Source organism: Rattus norvegicus, chromosome 18 (genome assembly GCF_021556685.1).
Source record: "Rattus norvegicus strain SHRSP/BbbUtx chromosome 18, alternate assembly SHRSP_T2T, whole genome shotgun sequence".
NCBI classification, from domain to species: domain Eukaryota; kingdom Metazoa; phylum Chordata; class Mammalia; order Rodentia; family Muridae; genus Rattus; species Rattus norvegicus.
Window position 1 is genome coordinate 63,127,368 of NC_141551.1, and position 18,864 is coordinate 63,146,231.

The 18,864-nt window shown below is 43.0% G+C and overlaps 1 protein-coding gene across 6 annotated transcripts in view; it reads right to left on the reverse strand.

The window, feature by feature from the left end:
* The window catches only part of Spire1 (spire-type actin nucleation factor 1), a 129,769-nt gene that overhangs the window by 66,335 nt on the left and 44,570 nt on the right, over nucleotides 1–18,864 (reverse strand). For all 6 annotated transcript variants that reach the window (NM_001415684.1, NM_001415681.1, NM_001415682.1 and 3 more), the window contains 1 exon segment: nucleotides 803–1,036. In NM_001415684.1, the coding sequence (NP_001402613.1) occupies nucleotides 803–1,036 (234 nt within the window).

Consider the following 18,864-nt stretch of genomic DNA (forward strand, 5'->3'; position numbering starts at 1 on the left):
CTCAAAAAATCTTTCAAAAGGAACAACAAAAAAAAGAAAGAGAGGGAGGAGGAGGAAAGGGAGGAGGTGAGGAAGAAAAAGAGGGGGAGGAGGAAGAGGAGGAAGAAGAAGGGGAGGAAGAAGAGGAAGAAGAGGAATATGACTTGGATTATCCCTTCGGAGTCCTGACGGTGTTTCTCCAGAGAAACAGGGATGCACCCAGGTACACAGTACAAAGCACAACTGAAAAACACTGTTTTCATGGTGTTTCTCTATATTCTGAAACACTAAGGGATATACATTTAAAAAACAAACAAAAACCCTAAAAAACAAAACCAACCAAAGAAAAAACTAGTAAAGGTTCTATCTAAATAACTCAGAACAGAGTATCACAAGGCTAATTTGTCAAATCCTTCATAGCGTTATCGCTATACATTTACCCTTCATGTAGGCAGCAAAATTGACAAAGAAAACTTCAGTCTTATCATTGTGCACAGATCCTATGGGAAGGCCAGAGTAAAAACCCACAGAACAATGAACTGTGACCAGCGCAGAGCTGTGACGGGCGCAGCTCAGACTTCAGGACACAGCCACTTGCAGGTGCCATCTACCCCACAGACAGGAAATGCAGCAGCCAGCTGATAGCATCATGTGCAGCCAGACTGAGGTGACACCAAGATAACCTAGATGTAGTCAAGAGCTGTGACCCAGCGAAGGCCAAAGCCAGGCTGTCAAAGCCTGGAAACTACTCTCAAATGCTGGGTCACACCAGCCACTCTTAACCTGAGATGACAACTCCCAGGGAGACAAGCACTCAGTCTACCTTCATGACATCTTGATAGGACCGAATGGCTGCGCTGCTTCTCCTCTCTCCATCTTCCTCGTCTGGGCCTTCATCTGCTGCCTCGTACCCTTCATCATTGCTTCCATCCGCCTCCGAGGTATTGGCCATTTGGTCGATGAGCTGCTCGAGAGGAGGGCTCAGCTCCCTCTCTTCATTTTCCTTCAAGCCATAGTCCAGTGCTTTATAAATAATAATTCCCAGGGATTCGATAACCTAGGAGCATTAAAAGCAAGGAGGTAAATGGAAGTGACTGCAGAGTCTAGGATATAAAATTATCATTATTTCACACATAACTAATACTTGAGAAATTTAAAAAATTTATATAAACATATGTATTAAACTTGAGACAGCCATTTTACTGTGATTTTGTTATAACCTATCCACCAGCACTTTTCATATTTTCTTAGATTTATACTGGAAACTAAGATCAGTTTTTCCTAAGCATATGAAAAAGTAGCCAAGCTGACTTGCTATATTGCACAACAAAACAAAACAAAAACAAAAATCAAACCAAGGGGTTTGGGATTTAGCTCAGTGGTAGAGCGCTTGCCTAGGAAGCGCAAGGCCCTGGGTTCGGTCCCCAGCTCCGAAAAAAAGAACCAAAAAAAAAAAAAAAAAAAATCAAACCAAAACAAACTTTATGCCAGTGTTTACAAACTTCATAGATACCCCAAAGTATTTGAAAATTCAATTCTAAGACCAAATAACAAACCGTTTCATACCAGAATACAGACTGTTCATTGCAACCCACTCATTGAGAAAACATCACTTTCAAATGATATAAACTAATGGTAGATTTTTTTCTTTTAAGCCCAGAACTTACAATGAAGGACACAGATGATCCTCCCTAAAACCTACCTCCATCAGCAATACCTCCTGGCAGTGTGAACCTGACTTGTGCACAGGGTCCATCAGGTTGCACCGCAGCCTGACAAGTGCTGCAGACGTGGTTAGTACAGCAGGATTCACATTACTTCTTAGCACTGCCTTTTCCACCCACTCAGTTACTTTACTGTATAACACTATGCTTTTTATCTTACATATTTTCCCTTTAAAAAAACAATAGTCAATGACACCAAAGGTTTATGAGTAAAAATTGACCTTTATCACTAGTCATCTGGCACAAGAAAGATTATTTTAAATCATTTTTCTATAAAATAAGTACTAGTAATATTTCCATTTGTGAGTTCTTGAAGACACTAAACATGATAATGTATGAAAGCAGGATAGTACCTGAGTTACAAGAGGTTCTAATAACTGTTGTCTGTCTCCTTCCTTCCCTACACTGACTTGTTTCTGATGTTTATCCAGTTACCAACCTTGAAAGTGCATGAGGAAACTTCAGTTTCTTTATTCTATTTTTAGTCAACGATGTGATTTTAAAAACAACCTAAACAGTATTACTTTTAACTGAAGAGTTTTAAGGTAAGTTAAACACAATAGCACCAGTGTCATTATTTACAAATCCTGTAAAAGCATTGAAATATTCACTTAACAAACTCTACAAAATCTAAAAATTATAGTATCAGAGGGAATACTACAAGCATTTAAAAAGAATAACACTTAAAGTTCTTAACCTCTCATTTTGAAACAATGATACTATTTTTTAAAAAAGTATTTCTGGGTAAGATGGCAGATTAGACGCTGTCTCTGTATGACCTGATGAGGGAGAAGAGTTAAGATAAGACAGAAAAGATTACTCCATAGAGCGAGAAGCTAAACATCAGAAGTGCACAATAGGAGGATTCAGGCAGCAGGACATGTGGAGAAACAAGATAACAAACAGTGTGGTGAAAGGAGCATGGAGAGGAGATCTGGGAGCCCTCTGTGCTAAAGGAGCTTTGGGAGCAGTTGCCATTTAGTGCAGGGCCTGTCCATGCACACCAATTGCTTGTCTGGAATGCATGGCACCCAACACAGGACTCAGAGCCACGGGAGCCAGAAGACGATGAAAGGGTTCTAGAAGAGCCAGCAGTCAGTAGTGACAGGAGCTGGCTTCAGGGGCATGGAACATGCTAGCCTAAGGCTGAGTCTTGTTCCACCATCCTCCCAGAGTGACTCAACTAAAGGAAAGCCGTGTGCTAACCACATCCAAGGCAAGGGACAACCTGGGAGCATAAGCACCAGAAGAAAGCCAAGGTGAGGGAAGAGACTCCACAAGGACAAAACACAGCTTTAGCAGAGACAGCAGAAGCCAAAAGACCCAGAGGCTAAAGAAGTCCACACACTGTCCCACTGTCTTGGACACTAAAACTCGTGTATCCATTGAAGTATGGAGTTGGTAATCCATAGGGGAGCAGAAGCTGGTAGATGGGAGCAAGAGACTAAAGGAGTCATCCTGGTTCTGAATGAAGAAACTACTAACTAGATCTGACATAAGTTCTTCTTAGCAGGAAGGACATTCTGACCCAGGTTGCTTGGCAAACACCAAGCAGGATAAATGCAAAACCAAACAAGCAAAGAAACAAACAAGAATTGAATTTAGAGATGTATTTTCAAATCACAGAAAAATCAAAGGTAGAGAAATTATTTTTGAAAAAAGCTAGTGGGGGAACAGGCATCTAATAAGTAAGCTAAGGATTTGAGGGTCATCAGACTCAAAACTGTGAAGGAGAATCCAGGGAAGGCGCTGTGTCTCCAGACTGACTGACTGGCCAGAATCACAGTACTGTGGGAAGAAGATTGACGTGTTAGACAGTTACCTTGTCTTGGGCTAACATTTGTCCCTGGATAGCCCATCTTGTCCACACCTCTGTGTATGTACTAACATTGTATGAATAATAGATAAAAACTTTTGGGAACCCGTTAACTTAGCAAACCCACTGGTTTCCACCAACCCAAAAGCTAAGAATGTTATCAGATAGCTTTTGAGGCCTGTAGAAAAGATTCCCTCATTTTGCTGTACCTGCCTGTCTGAGGTACACACCACTGTTCTATAAAACTATAAAACTCCATGAAATTTCGCCTGGCTCCTGTGCCACGGTCATTCAAACTAGCTCCAGAATAAACTATCTTTTATTTTCTTTATGGTGAACACTGCGTTGTTTGCTTTTGTTTTGTTTTGTTTGTTTTTATATCAACAGAAAGCATTCAACCAGTAAGAGATGGAAGTGGAATATTCCGTGTCTTGGGGAAAAACCAAAAATCACCAACCTAGACTTTGTACTCTACAAGGTTATCCTTATTTAATAGCCTAGGTCCATGACTAGCCTGGGAAGTGGTGAATACTTCTTTAGAAAGAGAGAAAAAAAGTCAGAAACTCAGATCTCTGTGAAAAGAAAACCACTTAAGAAGATAAATTAGGGTGAAGTAAAAACATCTGACTATTAACAGATGACATTTTAAAATAATAACAGCATACTATGTGTGCTTATATATGTATCTCCTGTGTTGTATGTGTATACATGTGAACATGTGAGTATATGCACATATGTATGTATGCATGGAATGTAAGCTAGAACTAATACAATACGACAAATAACAAGAGGAAGAGATGGGATTCTTTTGGTAGGAGAGGTGATCTGCATGGCCTACAAAGCGATGGATAGTGTTACCAGAAGCTGTGCTTGACTTAGTTGCAAATGCTCACTGCAGACATTAGGGCAGCCACTAAAGAAAACAAGAAAAGTTCAGCACATACAAATAGCTGGTGTGCTAAGAAAAGTGAGAGGAAAAATCATATTAAATGCTCCTTTAAAAATCACAAAAGGTAGAAAGACCACTGAGTGCAAAAGAGAGGAGCAAAGAATAGAGGTTACGAGACTAGAACACAAGTGTGGTAGACACCGATGCAACTTTGTCAGCAATGATTCTGAACGTCAGGAGTTTATATGCTTCAAATATGAGTCTAAAAGTGAACTAAAAACCAGTATGTTGTCTAGAAGAAACCACTTAAAGGAATGGAGACAAATGAACCAGATCTTGTGAATCTCAGTGGCCCATTCTTAAGTCTCCAACAAAATGAAGTTCCTTAAAAGCAAAACTTCCTCTATAATTCATCTTCATGTGTTCAAATTGTTGCATAAGCAACAGGGAACTAGAGAACACGTCCTAAGATAATAACTTTCTTTCCACTCGTGTGTGCATGGTTTCTGCTTAGATATGGCACTACAGTCATAGGGAGGATTACCTGTCACTCCAACCTGTTTTTGTAACTGACCACCTGGTAGTCCAACCTGATTGGCTCAGAAACATTCAGGAGGATCTCCTAGCCCAAAAGTAAACAGCATCTGGTCCATTTAAACCTTCCAGAACTGTTCATCTTAAGCCTGAGTCATGACAGGTAGCTCTAAATGCAAGCCGGCCTCTTACAGATGCAGGCATAAGCCAGCTGGACATAATTAGACTGGCACGTATACTGGGTGGCTCTTCCCTCAGATGGGAATGAGGGGACCTCAGGAGTATGTAACTCTTCAGTCTTCAAAACAAGAGGTGATCTGCAGAAAAACTACTAAAAATTGAAGTAAGGATATTTAGACACATTATGGACATAGCAGCTCCCACATACAATTACTTAAAACTAAGTTTAGGAGAACACCGCCCAAATCACGTGGAAATGTTAAAAAAGCATTAAGGAGCTGGAAAGATGGCTCAGTGGTTAAGAGCATACACACTGCCTTTTAGAGGACCTGAGCTTGGTTTCCAGCATCCACATTAATGGCTCACAACCACTTGAACCTGCAACTCCATGGAGTCTTGATACGTCTGCTTCCACGGGCATGAGCACTTATGTATACACACCCCCATCACACAATATTAAAAATAAAATAATTATTAAAAAATAAAATGAGTAAGTGTGTAGACTCCTCATCAGAGAGAACACAGATGGTAACAGGCACGTAACAGAGAAGCTATTGATTGTATGATTGTCAAAGAAACTTCAAGTGAAAATGAGAGACTACTATACCACTTTACTAGAAAGGCTGGTCCAAAAGCTGACAGTAGCACGCACTAACAAGATGTGGAACAATGGGGACTGTCTTTTTTCTTTTTCCCCCGTTGTGAGACAGGGTTTCACTATGATGCTCTGGCTGGCTTCAAACCACCCTTCTTCCTCAGACTTGGAAGTGAATGAGACTAAAGTGCATGCCAGCTCACCAGTCGTGACCAAAGGGACTCTTATTCACTGAGGCTGGGTTAACTCCATGGTGAAGGGACTCTGGCCAGGCTAGCAAACATGGCTGTGGCAGGACTTGTTCTTCTCCCCTATTGAAATCCAGCAATCAAAAGCCGCTTTGGCTCGACAAATTAACATGCCCAATTAAAATTAAATATCTTATCCTAAAACAGGAGTTCCTCTTATATTTATAAACCACCATTTTTCTGTGGGCCACATCTGTCTCCTCTCTAACCAGAGGCAGCCCTTCGTTCCACTCCTGGACAAACATCCCTGTTCACCCTTCCTTGTTCCCTTCCCCCTCTCCTTTGTCCTCTATCTCCTGTCCTTGTCTCTCATTCCCTGCCCTCTGTCCTTCTGGGGCAAATAAATCTCCTTTGTGCTGAGAACTTGGCTCTGATACTTCCCTTTCACACAATCCAGTAGTTTCTTATAAAAGTAACCATATGACCCAGCAACTGTATTCAAATAAGCTGAACATTTATGTGCACATAAAAAATATCAAGACATGAAATATTGATAGCAACTTTATTCATAATTGCCCAAAGAAGTAACCAAACTGTCCTTCAGTTAGCAAGTGGATGGATAGCATGCAGCACATCAAGACACTGGACATCACCCACAGATAAAAAGAGCTGAGTTAAGCCTGGGCACAGCTCATTGAGGCCTGAGACATAGCAATGAAAAAGGCTGTCAAGTTCAAAGAACTGTAAACAAATGCAAGCCCTTCACAATTTTACAAGACGAAGCGGCTACTTTGCTAGGCTATGCATTGTTTCATTCTAACTATGTGATATTCTGAAAACGGAGACAAACAGTGGTTGCCAGGGTTCAGGGAAAAGGAGAGGTAAAGCATAAGAGTTTTTAGGGTAATGAAAGTTCCCTTATCAAGTAGTACAGCTATAGGACACAGTAATGAGAGACATGTGTCATTACATATGTGTCAGAACCTCATACATGTACAACACAAAGAGTAAACCTTAATATACTATGGACTTGCATCAATAACAAAAAACCAATGTACCAAAATTATGTAGGGAATTATAGGAGAAAGACTCTATGGGGACTATTCTATTTAATTATTCTTCAAAACCAACGAAAGAATAAAGTCTTTTAACTTGAAGAACTATATAGAAACTGTAAATTAAAAGGCACAATGTCAAAGAACAAATTAGAAATCAGCCCAAATGGTGCTTGTGTTTGTTTGCTGTATCCTTAGCACATTCTCATTGGGAAACCAGCAGTCCAGAAAGTTAACCTACAGCATAACTTTCATTTATTTATTTACTATGAAAGAACCATGTGATGTTTTGAATGCTTTATTTAGGTTTAATGTTAAGTCCACATGGTGTTTCAGTAGAGATTCTCTATCTGTTGTCTCTAGTCAGATCCAGTAGTACGAATCCTACAAGCTACACACACCAAACAAGAGGTTGAGCTAGAGAAGGAAGACAAAAAGGGAAGGCTAGGGGAGAGAAGAGGGGAAGAAAGAATAAAGAGGCAGGAGCTTTTAAAGCCACTTCCAATTCTAAACTGTTTGAGAGGAAGTGAAAGAATGGCCACAGACTATAGATCTGCTAATTAGTATCATCATGGCCCCAGCAACACTTAGGGACAACTTATCTCATTTCTAACAGCAAAACCATCCCTACCCCAAACAACCTCAAGCTAAGGTCCAGTTAAGTTTAAGCACTGGTAAAAACAATCCAAACAATTAAAAGAGGAAAAATGATAGCATGAATGCCTCTGTAATATGATCTCACTTAGATTTACCTCTTAGACATCTCATGGCTTTCAAATGTTACTTCCATTTGTGTGCATACATACATATGTGGTGTTTGAATGCATAAGTATATATGTGCTCATGGAAAAGCACAGAGATTGTTAGGTATCTTCTTCAATCATTCTCTGCCTCATTTTTAATTTTAAGTTTCATTACTTGTGTGTGCAAGATTGTGGTACATGCATGTCACGTGGTGTACATGTGAAGGGTTAGAGCGCAGTTTACAGGAGTTAGTTTTCTCCCTCCACCAGGGATTCAAGGATAGAACTCAGGTCATCAGGCTTATATGAAAGACTTTCACCTTTACTAAGCCACCTCAGCAGGCTTCCATCTTTTTTTTGAGATGGGATCTTTCACTGAACCTCAGCCAGAATGACTCACCCACAGGCCCTTCTGTCTCTGCTTTTCCTCCCACACTGGATGTGTTGCACTGCATCTGGGTGCTGCGATCAAAGTCGGGTTCCAATGCTTGCACACTCTGTGCAGAGAATTAGAGAGTCTCTGAGTGTCTGATTCTCAGGCTTCTAGTCTAGACCTGAGACAGCAAGGGTTTTAAACATAACTGAGAGATAACTATGGAATCATGCACTTAGAATTATCAGCCACAAAATAAAACTGCTGAAGGAATCATGTGATAAATCTCCCAGTGAAAGCACCAGTCTGGATGCCTTCTAAGACTCTGGGAATTACTGTAAAACCAGGACCAAAAACCTCTGTGCTGGAGTCTCTGAGCTCTCAGGGAAAGTTAGCAGATGAGGATCCAAAACTCACTGACTCTCATACAGCCTTCTGAGATGGGAAACAGCATTCATCAGTATTGAGCTAGGAATGGAGGCTGACGTCACCATGGCAGATGCTTAAGCCAACTGTCAAGATGACTGAGGCTTTAAGAGGGGAGGAGGGAGGGTAAGATCAGTGGGTTAAAGAGAAGTGTATGGAAGAAGAAGGAATAGGACTTCTCAGTGTATTAAATGTACGAGAAAGTTCAAGAGAGGCCTACCTTTTAGCTTGTGCTATAAAGACTGTGGTAGCATTTTGGTGAGTTCAGACATGTTTGGGGAAACATGAAACAGGCAGAAATAGGCAGCTATGTGGCCTAGCTAGAAGGAATTTCTTGGTATATACTTAGTCAATGAAGTCTTATGAAACAGTATAAGGAGAAAACAGACAGGGAAGGAAGTAACTACTGAACCATCAACTAGAGGCTAAAAAGCCCAGGTCTAGCCTACAAAGGGGTGACAGTCCTGGGGTAGGAATGGGGAGATGAAATAAAGACAGGTAGTCACAGAAATCAGAGGAGAAAATACTTAAAAACCACAGTCGTGTGTCCCAAATGTGGGAATAGGTAGGCAAGCACAGAACCACCCACTGCCTCAAGAGGTGGCAGCTATGGACTTCAGCAAGGGCAGGCCTCATGCATGAACAGTGATGTGTGTCTCCAAACGTTTGATCAGGAGGAGGAACAATGCATACCTGCAGCTGATTTCCTTCAAAAACACTTTCCCTGAGGTAGATCTGCTCTGTTCATATGGTTTTGTTTTTGCAGTGCTGGGAGCATTGAGCCCAGGGTTTGCAATTCAAGTGCTGGCTCAGTTGCCTTTGTTAACCTGTTAACCGATAAGGTCTATTTGCCGTAGTTACTCCTTGACCAACATTAGAGGACTTTCTAGGTCAGCATATCACATATTCATTCACGCCCTTTACAAAGGGCCCCACCTCAGCTCCCCAGGGTGTATCAGTCACCTCAAGCACTTCCCATGTTGTCCTTTTCTTTTTGACTCACAATGCCCTCTGCTAAGCTGTCCTTTTGTCTGACAAATTCCACCTCCACTTAGCCTTTAAACCTAAGTATTAGGGAAGGTGGAAAAAAAAGAATTCATATTTGCTGATATGAACAGAAGAGAATATGACTACAACTATATTGTAAAATGTCTGACAGTTTCTTTTAAAAGTCAAATGTATTTACCACCCTAAGTACCAATACATTTCCAGTTATTTACTGTCTTAGGGTTTCTATTACCGTGATAAAGCCACCATTATCAAAGGCAAGTTGGAGAGGAAAGGGTTTATTTCACTGACACTTACACATCAGAGTCTGTCATTGAGGAAGTCAGAGTAGAACCTCAAGCCAGGACTCTGGAGGAGGAGCTAAGCAGAAGCCATGAAAGAACACTTATTGGCTTGGCTAGCTCCTCATGGCTTCCTCAGCCTGCTTTCTTAACACTATCTAGAACCACAGGCCCAGGGTGGCACCACAGTAGGCTGGATCCTCTAATCAATCAACAATCAATTACCACACACTGGACTACAGGTAATCTGGATGAGACAATTTCTCAATTAAGACTCCTCTCCCCAGATAACAGTAGCTTGTGTTAGGTTGACAAAAACCCAACCAGGTCACTTCCAAGAGCAGTAAACATGTGTGTCTATAAAAGACTCATACAGACCAGTAACCCTGCTACTTGGGAGACACTGGCAGAGACAGGTACATCTGTGAGTTCAAGGCCAGTCTAGTCTATACAGCAAGTTCTGGAACAGCCAGGGGTACATAGAGAGATCCTGTCTACAAACAAAGACTCAGACAGCGGGGAAGATGGCTTGGCAGGTAGAGTACTTGCAAGCATGAGGACCTGAGTTTGATCCCCAGAACTCACAAAACGTCTAAACGTAGTAGCACACACCTGTAATTCCTGCCTGTGTTCCTATAATACGATGGAAGGCAGAAACAAGAGATTCCCCAGAAGTCCTCAGGCCAGCTAGGCCGCTGTACACAGACAGGGTAAGCAACAGACAGAACCTTATCTCAAAGAGAAAGCAACAACTAACGCCCGAAGGTGTCGTCTGACCTCTACATGCACAAGTGACACACACACGCACACACACACCATATACAATGATTCTTTACATAAATGCTCATAATGGCCAAAACTGTAAAACAACCTACCTATTCAACAAGAGCTGAACAGTCTAATATGACACGATGGAACACCAGGCTGGTGACAATCTAGGTGAACTGCAAACATTTGTGCTTAATCAGAAAATAGCAACAGAGAAACAACCCAACAACAACAACAACAATGAAGACAGCGTTAAAGGTGCACCCTGTACAGTGCCATGTGAAGGACCCTGGAGCTCAGGTAGGGCAACAGAATGCAAAGATAACTTTCCGGGGTGATGCAATGATTTGAGTATCATTTATGTAAGAACGCAGGTTTGTTTACACTCATCAAACTGACCATCAACGCTTCATTACATTTAAATTATGCCTCAAGATTTGTTGTTTTCTGGCAGTGCCTCACCTTGATAGCCTAGGCTAGCCTGGTCCTCACTTTAACCTATGCTGGCCTTGGACTTTCTATAGTCTCCTGCCTCAGCCTCCCAAGTGCTAGGACGGCAGGTGTGAGTTACATACCCTGGCTCTCAAGATTGTTAAAAGCTGAATGAGTTAATGCTACTGAGAAAAATAAATAAATAACTGAACCAGGAGCCACGAGGTAGGATTCCACCTGCTATCTGATACGTAACCTCAGACTCAATCAAAGGTCATGACATACAACTTGCACCAGCAACAATGGGTATGGGAAATAATAAAACACAGAATTAATACATGAAAAACTATAGGTATAATACTTTAGTTGTGATGAATAGAAAGGCTAAGTAAATTTTTTTTCAAGTAGGTGTTAAAAGGAATTGTACTGTAAAGGATGCCTATATTAGCAACCTAATTGTCATGGGAAACTGCCTGGCCTCCTTAAGAAATACTCAATTTTGGAACTGGCTCTCTCCTTCAGGTGGACAAAACAGGTTTTAAGGTTATTGAGAGGAAAAAAAAAATCAAAGACAATCCAATCTGAACAGTGCTGGGGGAAAGAGGCATTCTCAACCATTGAGAAGGAAAGGATCCATTACCCAGTAATAATGAAGTCTGCTTAAATAATTGAGAGTCAGGGCATGGTGGCACACGCCATCATCCCAGCACTTGGGACACTGAAGCAGAGGATCACAGGTCAAGGCCATCCTTCGCTACACAGTGAGTTCAAGGCCAGACAGTGAGTTGCACCACTGCCACAAAGTAGACTGAGGATCATCAACACAAACGATACGATAGAGCATCATCAAGCCCTTAGAACAATGAAAGTCTGAACCACACCAAATCAGGGTTGAGCCTTAAAAACATGTGTGCTGAGTAGTTTTTTTTTTTTTTCCTTTTGTTGTCAACTTGATATAAGCTAGAGTCATCTGGGAAGAGGAAACCTTAATTGAAAGATTTGCCTCTGTCAGATTGTACTGTGGCGAGCTGTGGGCCATTTCCTTGATTAATGATTGACGTGGGAGCCCACTCCACTGTGAGCAGGTGTTTAAGGAAGCGGCTGAGCAGCCCATGAGGAGCCAACCAACAAGTACACTCTCCACGGTCTCTGCTTCAGTTCCTCCCTCCCTCCTGGATTTTTCTGCTAAGTTCCTGTCCTGACTTCCCTTCATGATGGCCTGTAAGCTGTACGATGAAATGAACCCAAGCTGGTTTTGGTCACTGTGTTTTTAATAGAAATAAAAAACGGGGCTGGTGAGATGGCTCAGCGGTTAAGAGCACTGACTGCTCTTCCAGAGGTCCTGAGTTCAAATCCCAGCAACCACAACCCCTGAGTTCAAATCCCCACAACCATCTGTAATGGGATCCGATGCCCTCTTCTGGTGTGTCTGAAGACACTGAGAATGTTACCTAAAACAAATAAATCTTTTAAAAAAATGAAAGAAGTAGAAAGCAAACATATATTATGCTAAATAAAAGAAGTCACAAAAAAGATAGGATTCCACATCTAGGGTAAGGAAATTTATAGAGACAGAACACGTTTTTTAAGACTAGTAGGGAGAGGGTTAGTTAAGGTTTGCTGAATACAGAGTTTATGTAACGATTTTGGAAGCAGACAGTAACGACAGATGCGAATCACTATAAATGGACTGAAACAGTTAAGATGGTGTGTGTGTTTTATTACAACAAATACTAGGGTTTGAGCAGGAGAGACGGCTCGAGTGGAGAGCAGACCTTGTTCTCGTAGAGAACCTAAGTTAAATTTCCACACCCAGCAGCTCACAACTGCCTGTGACTGCAGGGCCTGACCTCCTAGTACATATGAATAAACTGTAACATTTTTAAAATATTGAGGATTGTAATTTTTATGATGTTTTAGCGCTTAGCAGCATTCAAAAGATCCAACTCTTCTTATTTACCGTGGTTCCTAAAGTTTCCGAAACAAGGAAGTGTCCCAGGAACCACCTACCTCCACTTGTGGGGCAGCCTCAGCTGCCTTCAGTCATTGAGCCTCTGAAGACATCATGGCTGACTAGGACCCAGTTTGCCTGACCTCCTCCTGAGCCACTTTCTTCTCATGGTTTCACTCTCTCTGCTGCTTTCTATCTGGATCACCGCCTTCATGAAAAATGCCCTTCCTGAGTGGGAATCTCAACAGGCTCTGGCAGTGCACAGCGTGGAGGAACACAGTTCTCCTTGGGCTGTTTCTGCTTTCTTGAGTGAAACTGCAATTAGAGCTAAGACTGAGGAAGGAGAGTATGGAGGGCTGAAGAGAAAAACAAGGTTTGAGAGCGCTGTGTAGGAACATGGTGTCAGTGACATCCATGGTACTATACTTCTCCTGCAAAGGCAACATTGCTTTAAAAAAGAAGTACACTAAGAAAATTTCCAGTAAGAGGGCATGTGAAGAAACGCCTCTGCACTAGGGAAGAAAGTGGTAGTCATTTTTAGAAGAAGGGAAGTGCCCAGGGGCCCTGCATGTCCTCAGACTGTATAGGAAGGCACAGCGGCATCAGCTACAAGTGCACATGGGGAGTGAGATGCTATGTAATTTCTATTTGCCACAGACTCATTTTACACACACACACACACACACACATATAAATACACACACACATTTATATACACACATATATATATACACACACATATACACACACACACATATATACAGACACATACACACACATATATACACATACACACACATATATATACACACACACATACACACACTCACACATACATATGTATAAACATACACACACACACACACACACACACACACACACACATTTGATGCTAAGCCACAGACCCGACATGAGCAGTGATGCAGTAAATTCTCCTCACCAAGCACACACCTGATGATCCCTCCCTTACAAGGCACCAAGCTTGCATGAGGACTCATAATATGTAAGTCAATGAACTAAGGCCAGTTGTGTCTCCAGAGAGTTCAGCAGTTTATTTGCAATGTTACTATGAATTCTGAAGAGACTTTCATCCCATGATTACAGCACACTATACTAAGTATCAATTAAGGTTCCACACAGCACAAAGTTATAACCTCCATTTTGAAAGCCAAGGCACTGGGGTTGGGGATTTAGCTCAGTGGTAGAGCGCTTGCCTAAGAAGCGCAAGGCCCTGGGTTCGGTCCCCAGCTCCGAAAAAAAGAACAAAAAAAAAAAAAAAAAAAAAAAGAAAAGAAAAGAAAGCCAAGGCACTATAAGGTTAAATGCTAACCATAAGTGAAAGATAAAGATGTTGAAAGTAAAAAGCCTGTTTATTAATTTTTACTTTACTCTGATTAAATATGAAGCATCCCCCACTTTAAAATTTAGCTATTGAAAAAAATTCACTGAGACTAGCCAATGTTCCCAACACTCGAGACTGAGAGCACAAAGGAACTCAGTGAATTACCTTTTCAATCCTGGGTTTCCCTAACAACTGTCTACAACTCTACAGGGATCACGTGCTTTCCAAGAAAACCCCATTCCCGGTTCCATGGGTGGCTCAACTCAAATCAGTCACCATGACACAACGTAACAGAGAACCATAGGAATCAAGTCACCTTCATGACCGTGATAACTCCGTCTACTGGGAACTGAAAATTACATCTCTGTCAACCACTCCTTTCTGTGCTTCGATGCCCTCTGGCTTTGCCAACTATTGGTACTGTCTATAAGAAGGCAAAAGGGCATGTTTAATAACATTGTCTCTTCTAGATCACATGGAAAAGGGACAGGAAAGCTTAAAGAACATTTGAAGAGAAAAAGAATAAACAAAAGGTGTGGTGAGGTGGGAGGGTGCCTCGGTGGGCCCGTGCAGAGGCATCCCTTCCCCCTGAGGTGGTATAGTGTAGAATAGATATAGTGTGGAATAGAGTTTATTTAGGGCGTGGGAAGGGGAGTTGAGAAGGGAGTAGAAATAGGGAAAGACAGACAGAAGACAGGCAGAGAGGACATGGGGAGAGAGGGGAGAGAGAGACCGAATGGGGAAGGGAAGGAGAGGGGTCAAGAAGAGTCAGCGAGAGAAGGGGCAGAGAGCAAGGAGGGGCCAAACAGCCCCTTTTATAGCAGGCCAGGCCTACCTGTCTGTTGCCAGGTAACTGCTGGGTGAAGAATGAATTGCCTAGAAGGAATGCTAACATTACCCAAATGGTGAAGCCCACTTATCCCTCAACTTTAATTCAAAATAAATAAATAAATAAAAATTGTATGTGTTTGATAGGAAACTATGACTCAATATTAATTGCATTAGCTAGGTTACCCAGTAATCAATGTCTTGCGTTATAATTTTCAACACTGAGTACAGGTATCCATAACACATCAGTTTAAGTGATTGCAAGTCTGTCTGGCACTCATTCTCTGAAGGAGCTTCTGTCTTGGTCCTGCTATGATGGGTAAGACGAGCAGAAAGTTGTGGGGACTTTGATCAACTGGAGAGAGCAGTGCCCAAAGCTCTTCTATGTCAGTGACTCTCTATGTAGAAACACATGCTTGACAGCAAAATATGCTTTTCAGGGTGGGAGAAAGTACTAAGACCAAAACAGGGCAAATAATACAAAGACAGACATTAGTCAATGTATGTTAGATATCATAATAAGTTAAATCAGGGGAAACATGCCCATTACAGGCAGATTCTCAAGTGGAAATTTTTTTTTAAGTTAAGTTTACAACACACTAGTCACTACAAACACTGTACAGCATGGTGTAAAAGGACAGAGCTGCCTTGCTAGGAAAAAGACAAATCAGGAGAAAGACTTAATAACAAAAAGAAAAAACATACCTTGAAGAGAATCGCCAGGCTAATATTAGGTTTCACTATTGAATATTTTCTTTTGATAAAATTTACCTCTCTCCCCAAATCCTCCCCCTCCCAACCCCCCTCCTTCTGCTCCCTGGCCCCAGCAGCCTGCTTTCCTTCTTCCCACTTCCCCTACCCCTGTTCCTTCCTCAGCACCTCTGGTTCCCTTCCCCTGGTCTCCAGTCTAGCCTCCTAAGCCACACCCATTTTCATGCCTCCTTATTCACACACAAATATTAAAAATTACATCTATTTTCTTGTGAATTTCATGGTAATTTTCTTAACAGCTAAGCAGTTAAACTTCCTTTGTGTACACACACACACACACACACACACACACACACACACACACACACACATACACCATATCCTCACGGTATATATGGACACCTGGGCTGGCTCCGTTCCCTACACAAATACCGCAGTAATGAAATGGACGTGTAAGCACATCTATAGTAGAACTTAGAGTTTTGGGCACGTGTCCAGGCGTGGTACAGCTGTGTCCGTGGTAGTTCTAGGTTTGAAGTTCCACACTGATTTCCACTCCCACTGCAGTGAGTAAGGGAAAGGTCCTCCTTCCCCAAAGCCTTGTCAGCATTCATTGTCTTTTGTTTTCTTCATGAGAGCAAGATGGAATCTCAAGGTAGTTTTAATTTGCATTCTCCTGATGGTAATGGATATTACACATAACAATGAGAATAAATCAAAACTTTACTTGCTATTTAACTTCTCTTTGCATTTTTGAGAACAGATATTCACTTGATCTTAGCCAAAAGGAAGTAATAAAAAACTTAAATAAGACCAAAACAAACAGCAACAAAACCAATCCAGCCTCTGGGGAAGAAATGTGAGCCATAGATAGATCCCTGAAGCTCATTGGCCATCTAGCCTAGATGAGCTTCATGGGGGGAAGAGGGGGGTGGAGAGAGAAAGTGGGGCAGAGAGACAGACGGAGAAGAGGGGTCAGAAAGGGAGGGCAGAAGGGAGAATTTTTTTTAAAGGGCATTTAAATACAATGATCAAGCCAAAAGAAATATACACGCACACACTTGAAATACGGAAAACTAAAACACTTCACTTTTTAAGAATGTGTGTAAAAAAGAAACGCTGAGGGGATGAGCAGAAGACAGCTACAAGCCCTATAGCGCAGAGAGCTACCAACAGTGGCAATGTTCAAATTCAATAGTCAAATAATTCTTTCCACATCTGTAAATTCCACAGAAATAAAAGAGAGGATAGACTACTTGTTCTGATTGACACAACAGTCTGTTAAGTAAGTTGCTTGGGCCCATACTTTGGCCCAAGTAATCCAGGGTCATGGGGCTTGGGAAAGTTAATTGACATCCCCCCATACCTGCAAGTCCTCTATGCAATGTGAGTAGTTGTGCCTAGTTCATGGTTGCTGTGAGTATTAAATGAGTGATAGAGTACACAGAGAGCCCAGCAAGCTGTCAGCTTTTAAAGTGGTAGAAACTGCCGGCAATGGGCAAAGAGGCACCTGTGGGTGGCGCACTTCTTATACCAGTCAGGGGCTGGGCGAACGGCAGTCCTCTGACGCCTGGCTTGGTGCCTAGGACACATAAAAATCAAATCAAGTCAAGTCAAATCCAGGCAGCACAGCATGAGGGAAGACTGAGACCTGTGTTCCCCCAGGTCACACACTGAGGGCTGGAAAGACACCCACAGACCTTCCCCTGACCCCACAGCCAGGGCAGGCCATAGACATACAGAACTCCACCTACCACCACACAGTGCAGCATGGGAGGAGGAAGATAGAGAGATGTGCAGACCACCATGTCACCCACAGGCCTGCCCACGGGCCTACAGCATAGGCAGGCAATAGACTGCTGTTGCAAGAGCTTATCAGCCTGTGCCAAGGTCAGCCTGCAGCAGGAACCACCTCAATGTGCGAGTATGTGGTGGACAGAAGGAATGAAAGAAATGGGGTAGTTTGAGCACTATGAAGAGAGATGAACTGGAGACTCTAGGGTGAGAGGCGCAGGCTGTTTGGAGTGGCAACTCCGCTACCTGGGGTCATGATGAGGTCCCAGTCTAAGCTATGGCTGAGGACCGTGTCTGAGTTGGGGACAGATAGCCACTGGGGACCACTTGGATGTCCAGGGGCTGTGCAGAACTGGCCTTATCTGGGGTTAGGGATTTAGCTCAGTGGTAGAGCGCTTGCCTAGCAAGCTCAAGGCCCTGGGTTTGGTCCTCAGCTCTGGGGGGCAGGGGAGGGGGGATTGGCCTTACACCTCACTGGCTGCAGCACTTTGGAAAGCTGGCCCACCTCTCGCCAGCCACAGCACTAGAGAAAACAGGCCCTATGCCTTAACCAGGCAGCACAGGTACTGGCTTGGTGGCAGAGGCACAATTAACCTAGCCCCTTACCAACTCCGGCAGTTGGGAAAGCTACCCACATGGTCAGAGATATCCCTGCCCCTCACCAGCTGCAGTACTAGTCTGCAGGGATGCTGCGTGGGTGTGGGTGTGATGCCCTCCCCACCTCACCCCTCCCATCTACAGGCTGTCTGGAGAATTTGCCCTGGCATTATGAGATTGAGAGCAGGTGAGCTGGCCCTGCCCCTCACCTGGACAACAAACCAGTACAGCCTGGTGGTAGGGGCACAGGTGAGCCAGCCCTGAGGGTAAGAGCGTGGGAGAGTTGGCCCTGCCACTCCTCTGCCATTAGTCTTTGGAGAAGAGGCATGGGTGAGGTGGTGTGAGAGTGATGAGTCCCTGTCCCGGCCTCCCCACCCCCAGCAGTGGGAGAGCTAGTCCTAAGGGCAGGAGAGCAGGAGAGCTAGCCCTGCCCCCTCACAGGCTGCAGCACTCAGGAGAGCAGACCCTGCACCTCACCTGGTTAACAGAGGAGCTAGCCCTGAAGGTGAAGGCATGGGTGAGCCAGCCCCAAGGATATGAAAGCAGGAGAGCTGGTTCAAGTCCTCACAGGCTGCAACACATGGGAGAGTGGGCCTGACAGCAGCACAGTGGAGCTGGCCCTGGAGGTGTGGGTGCTGGTGAGGCGATCC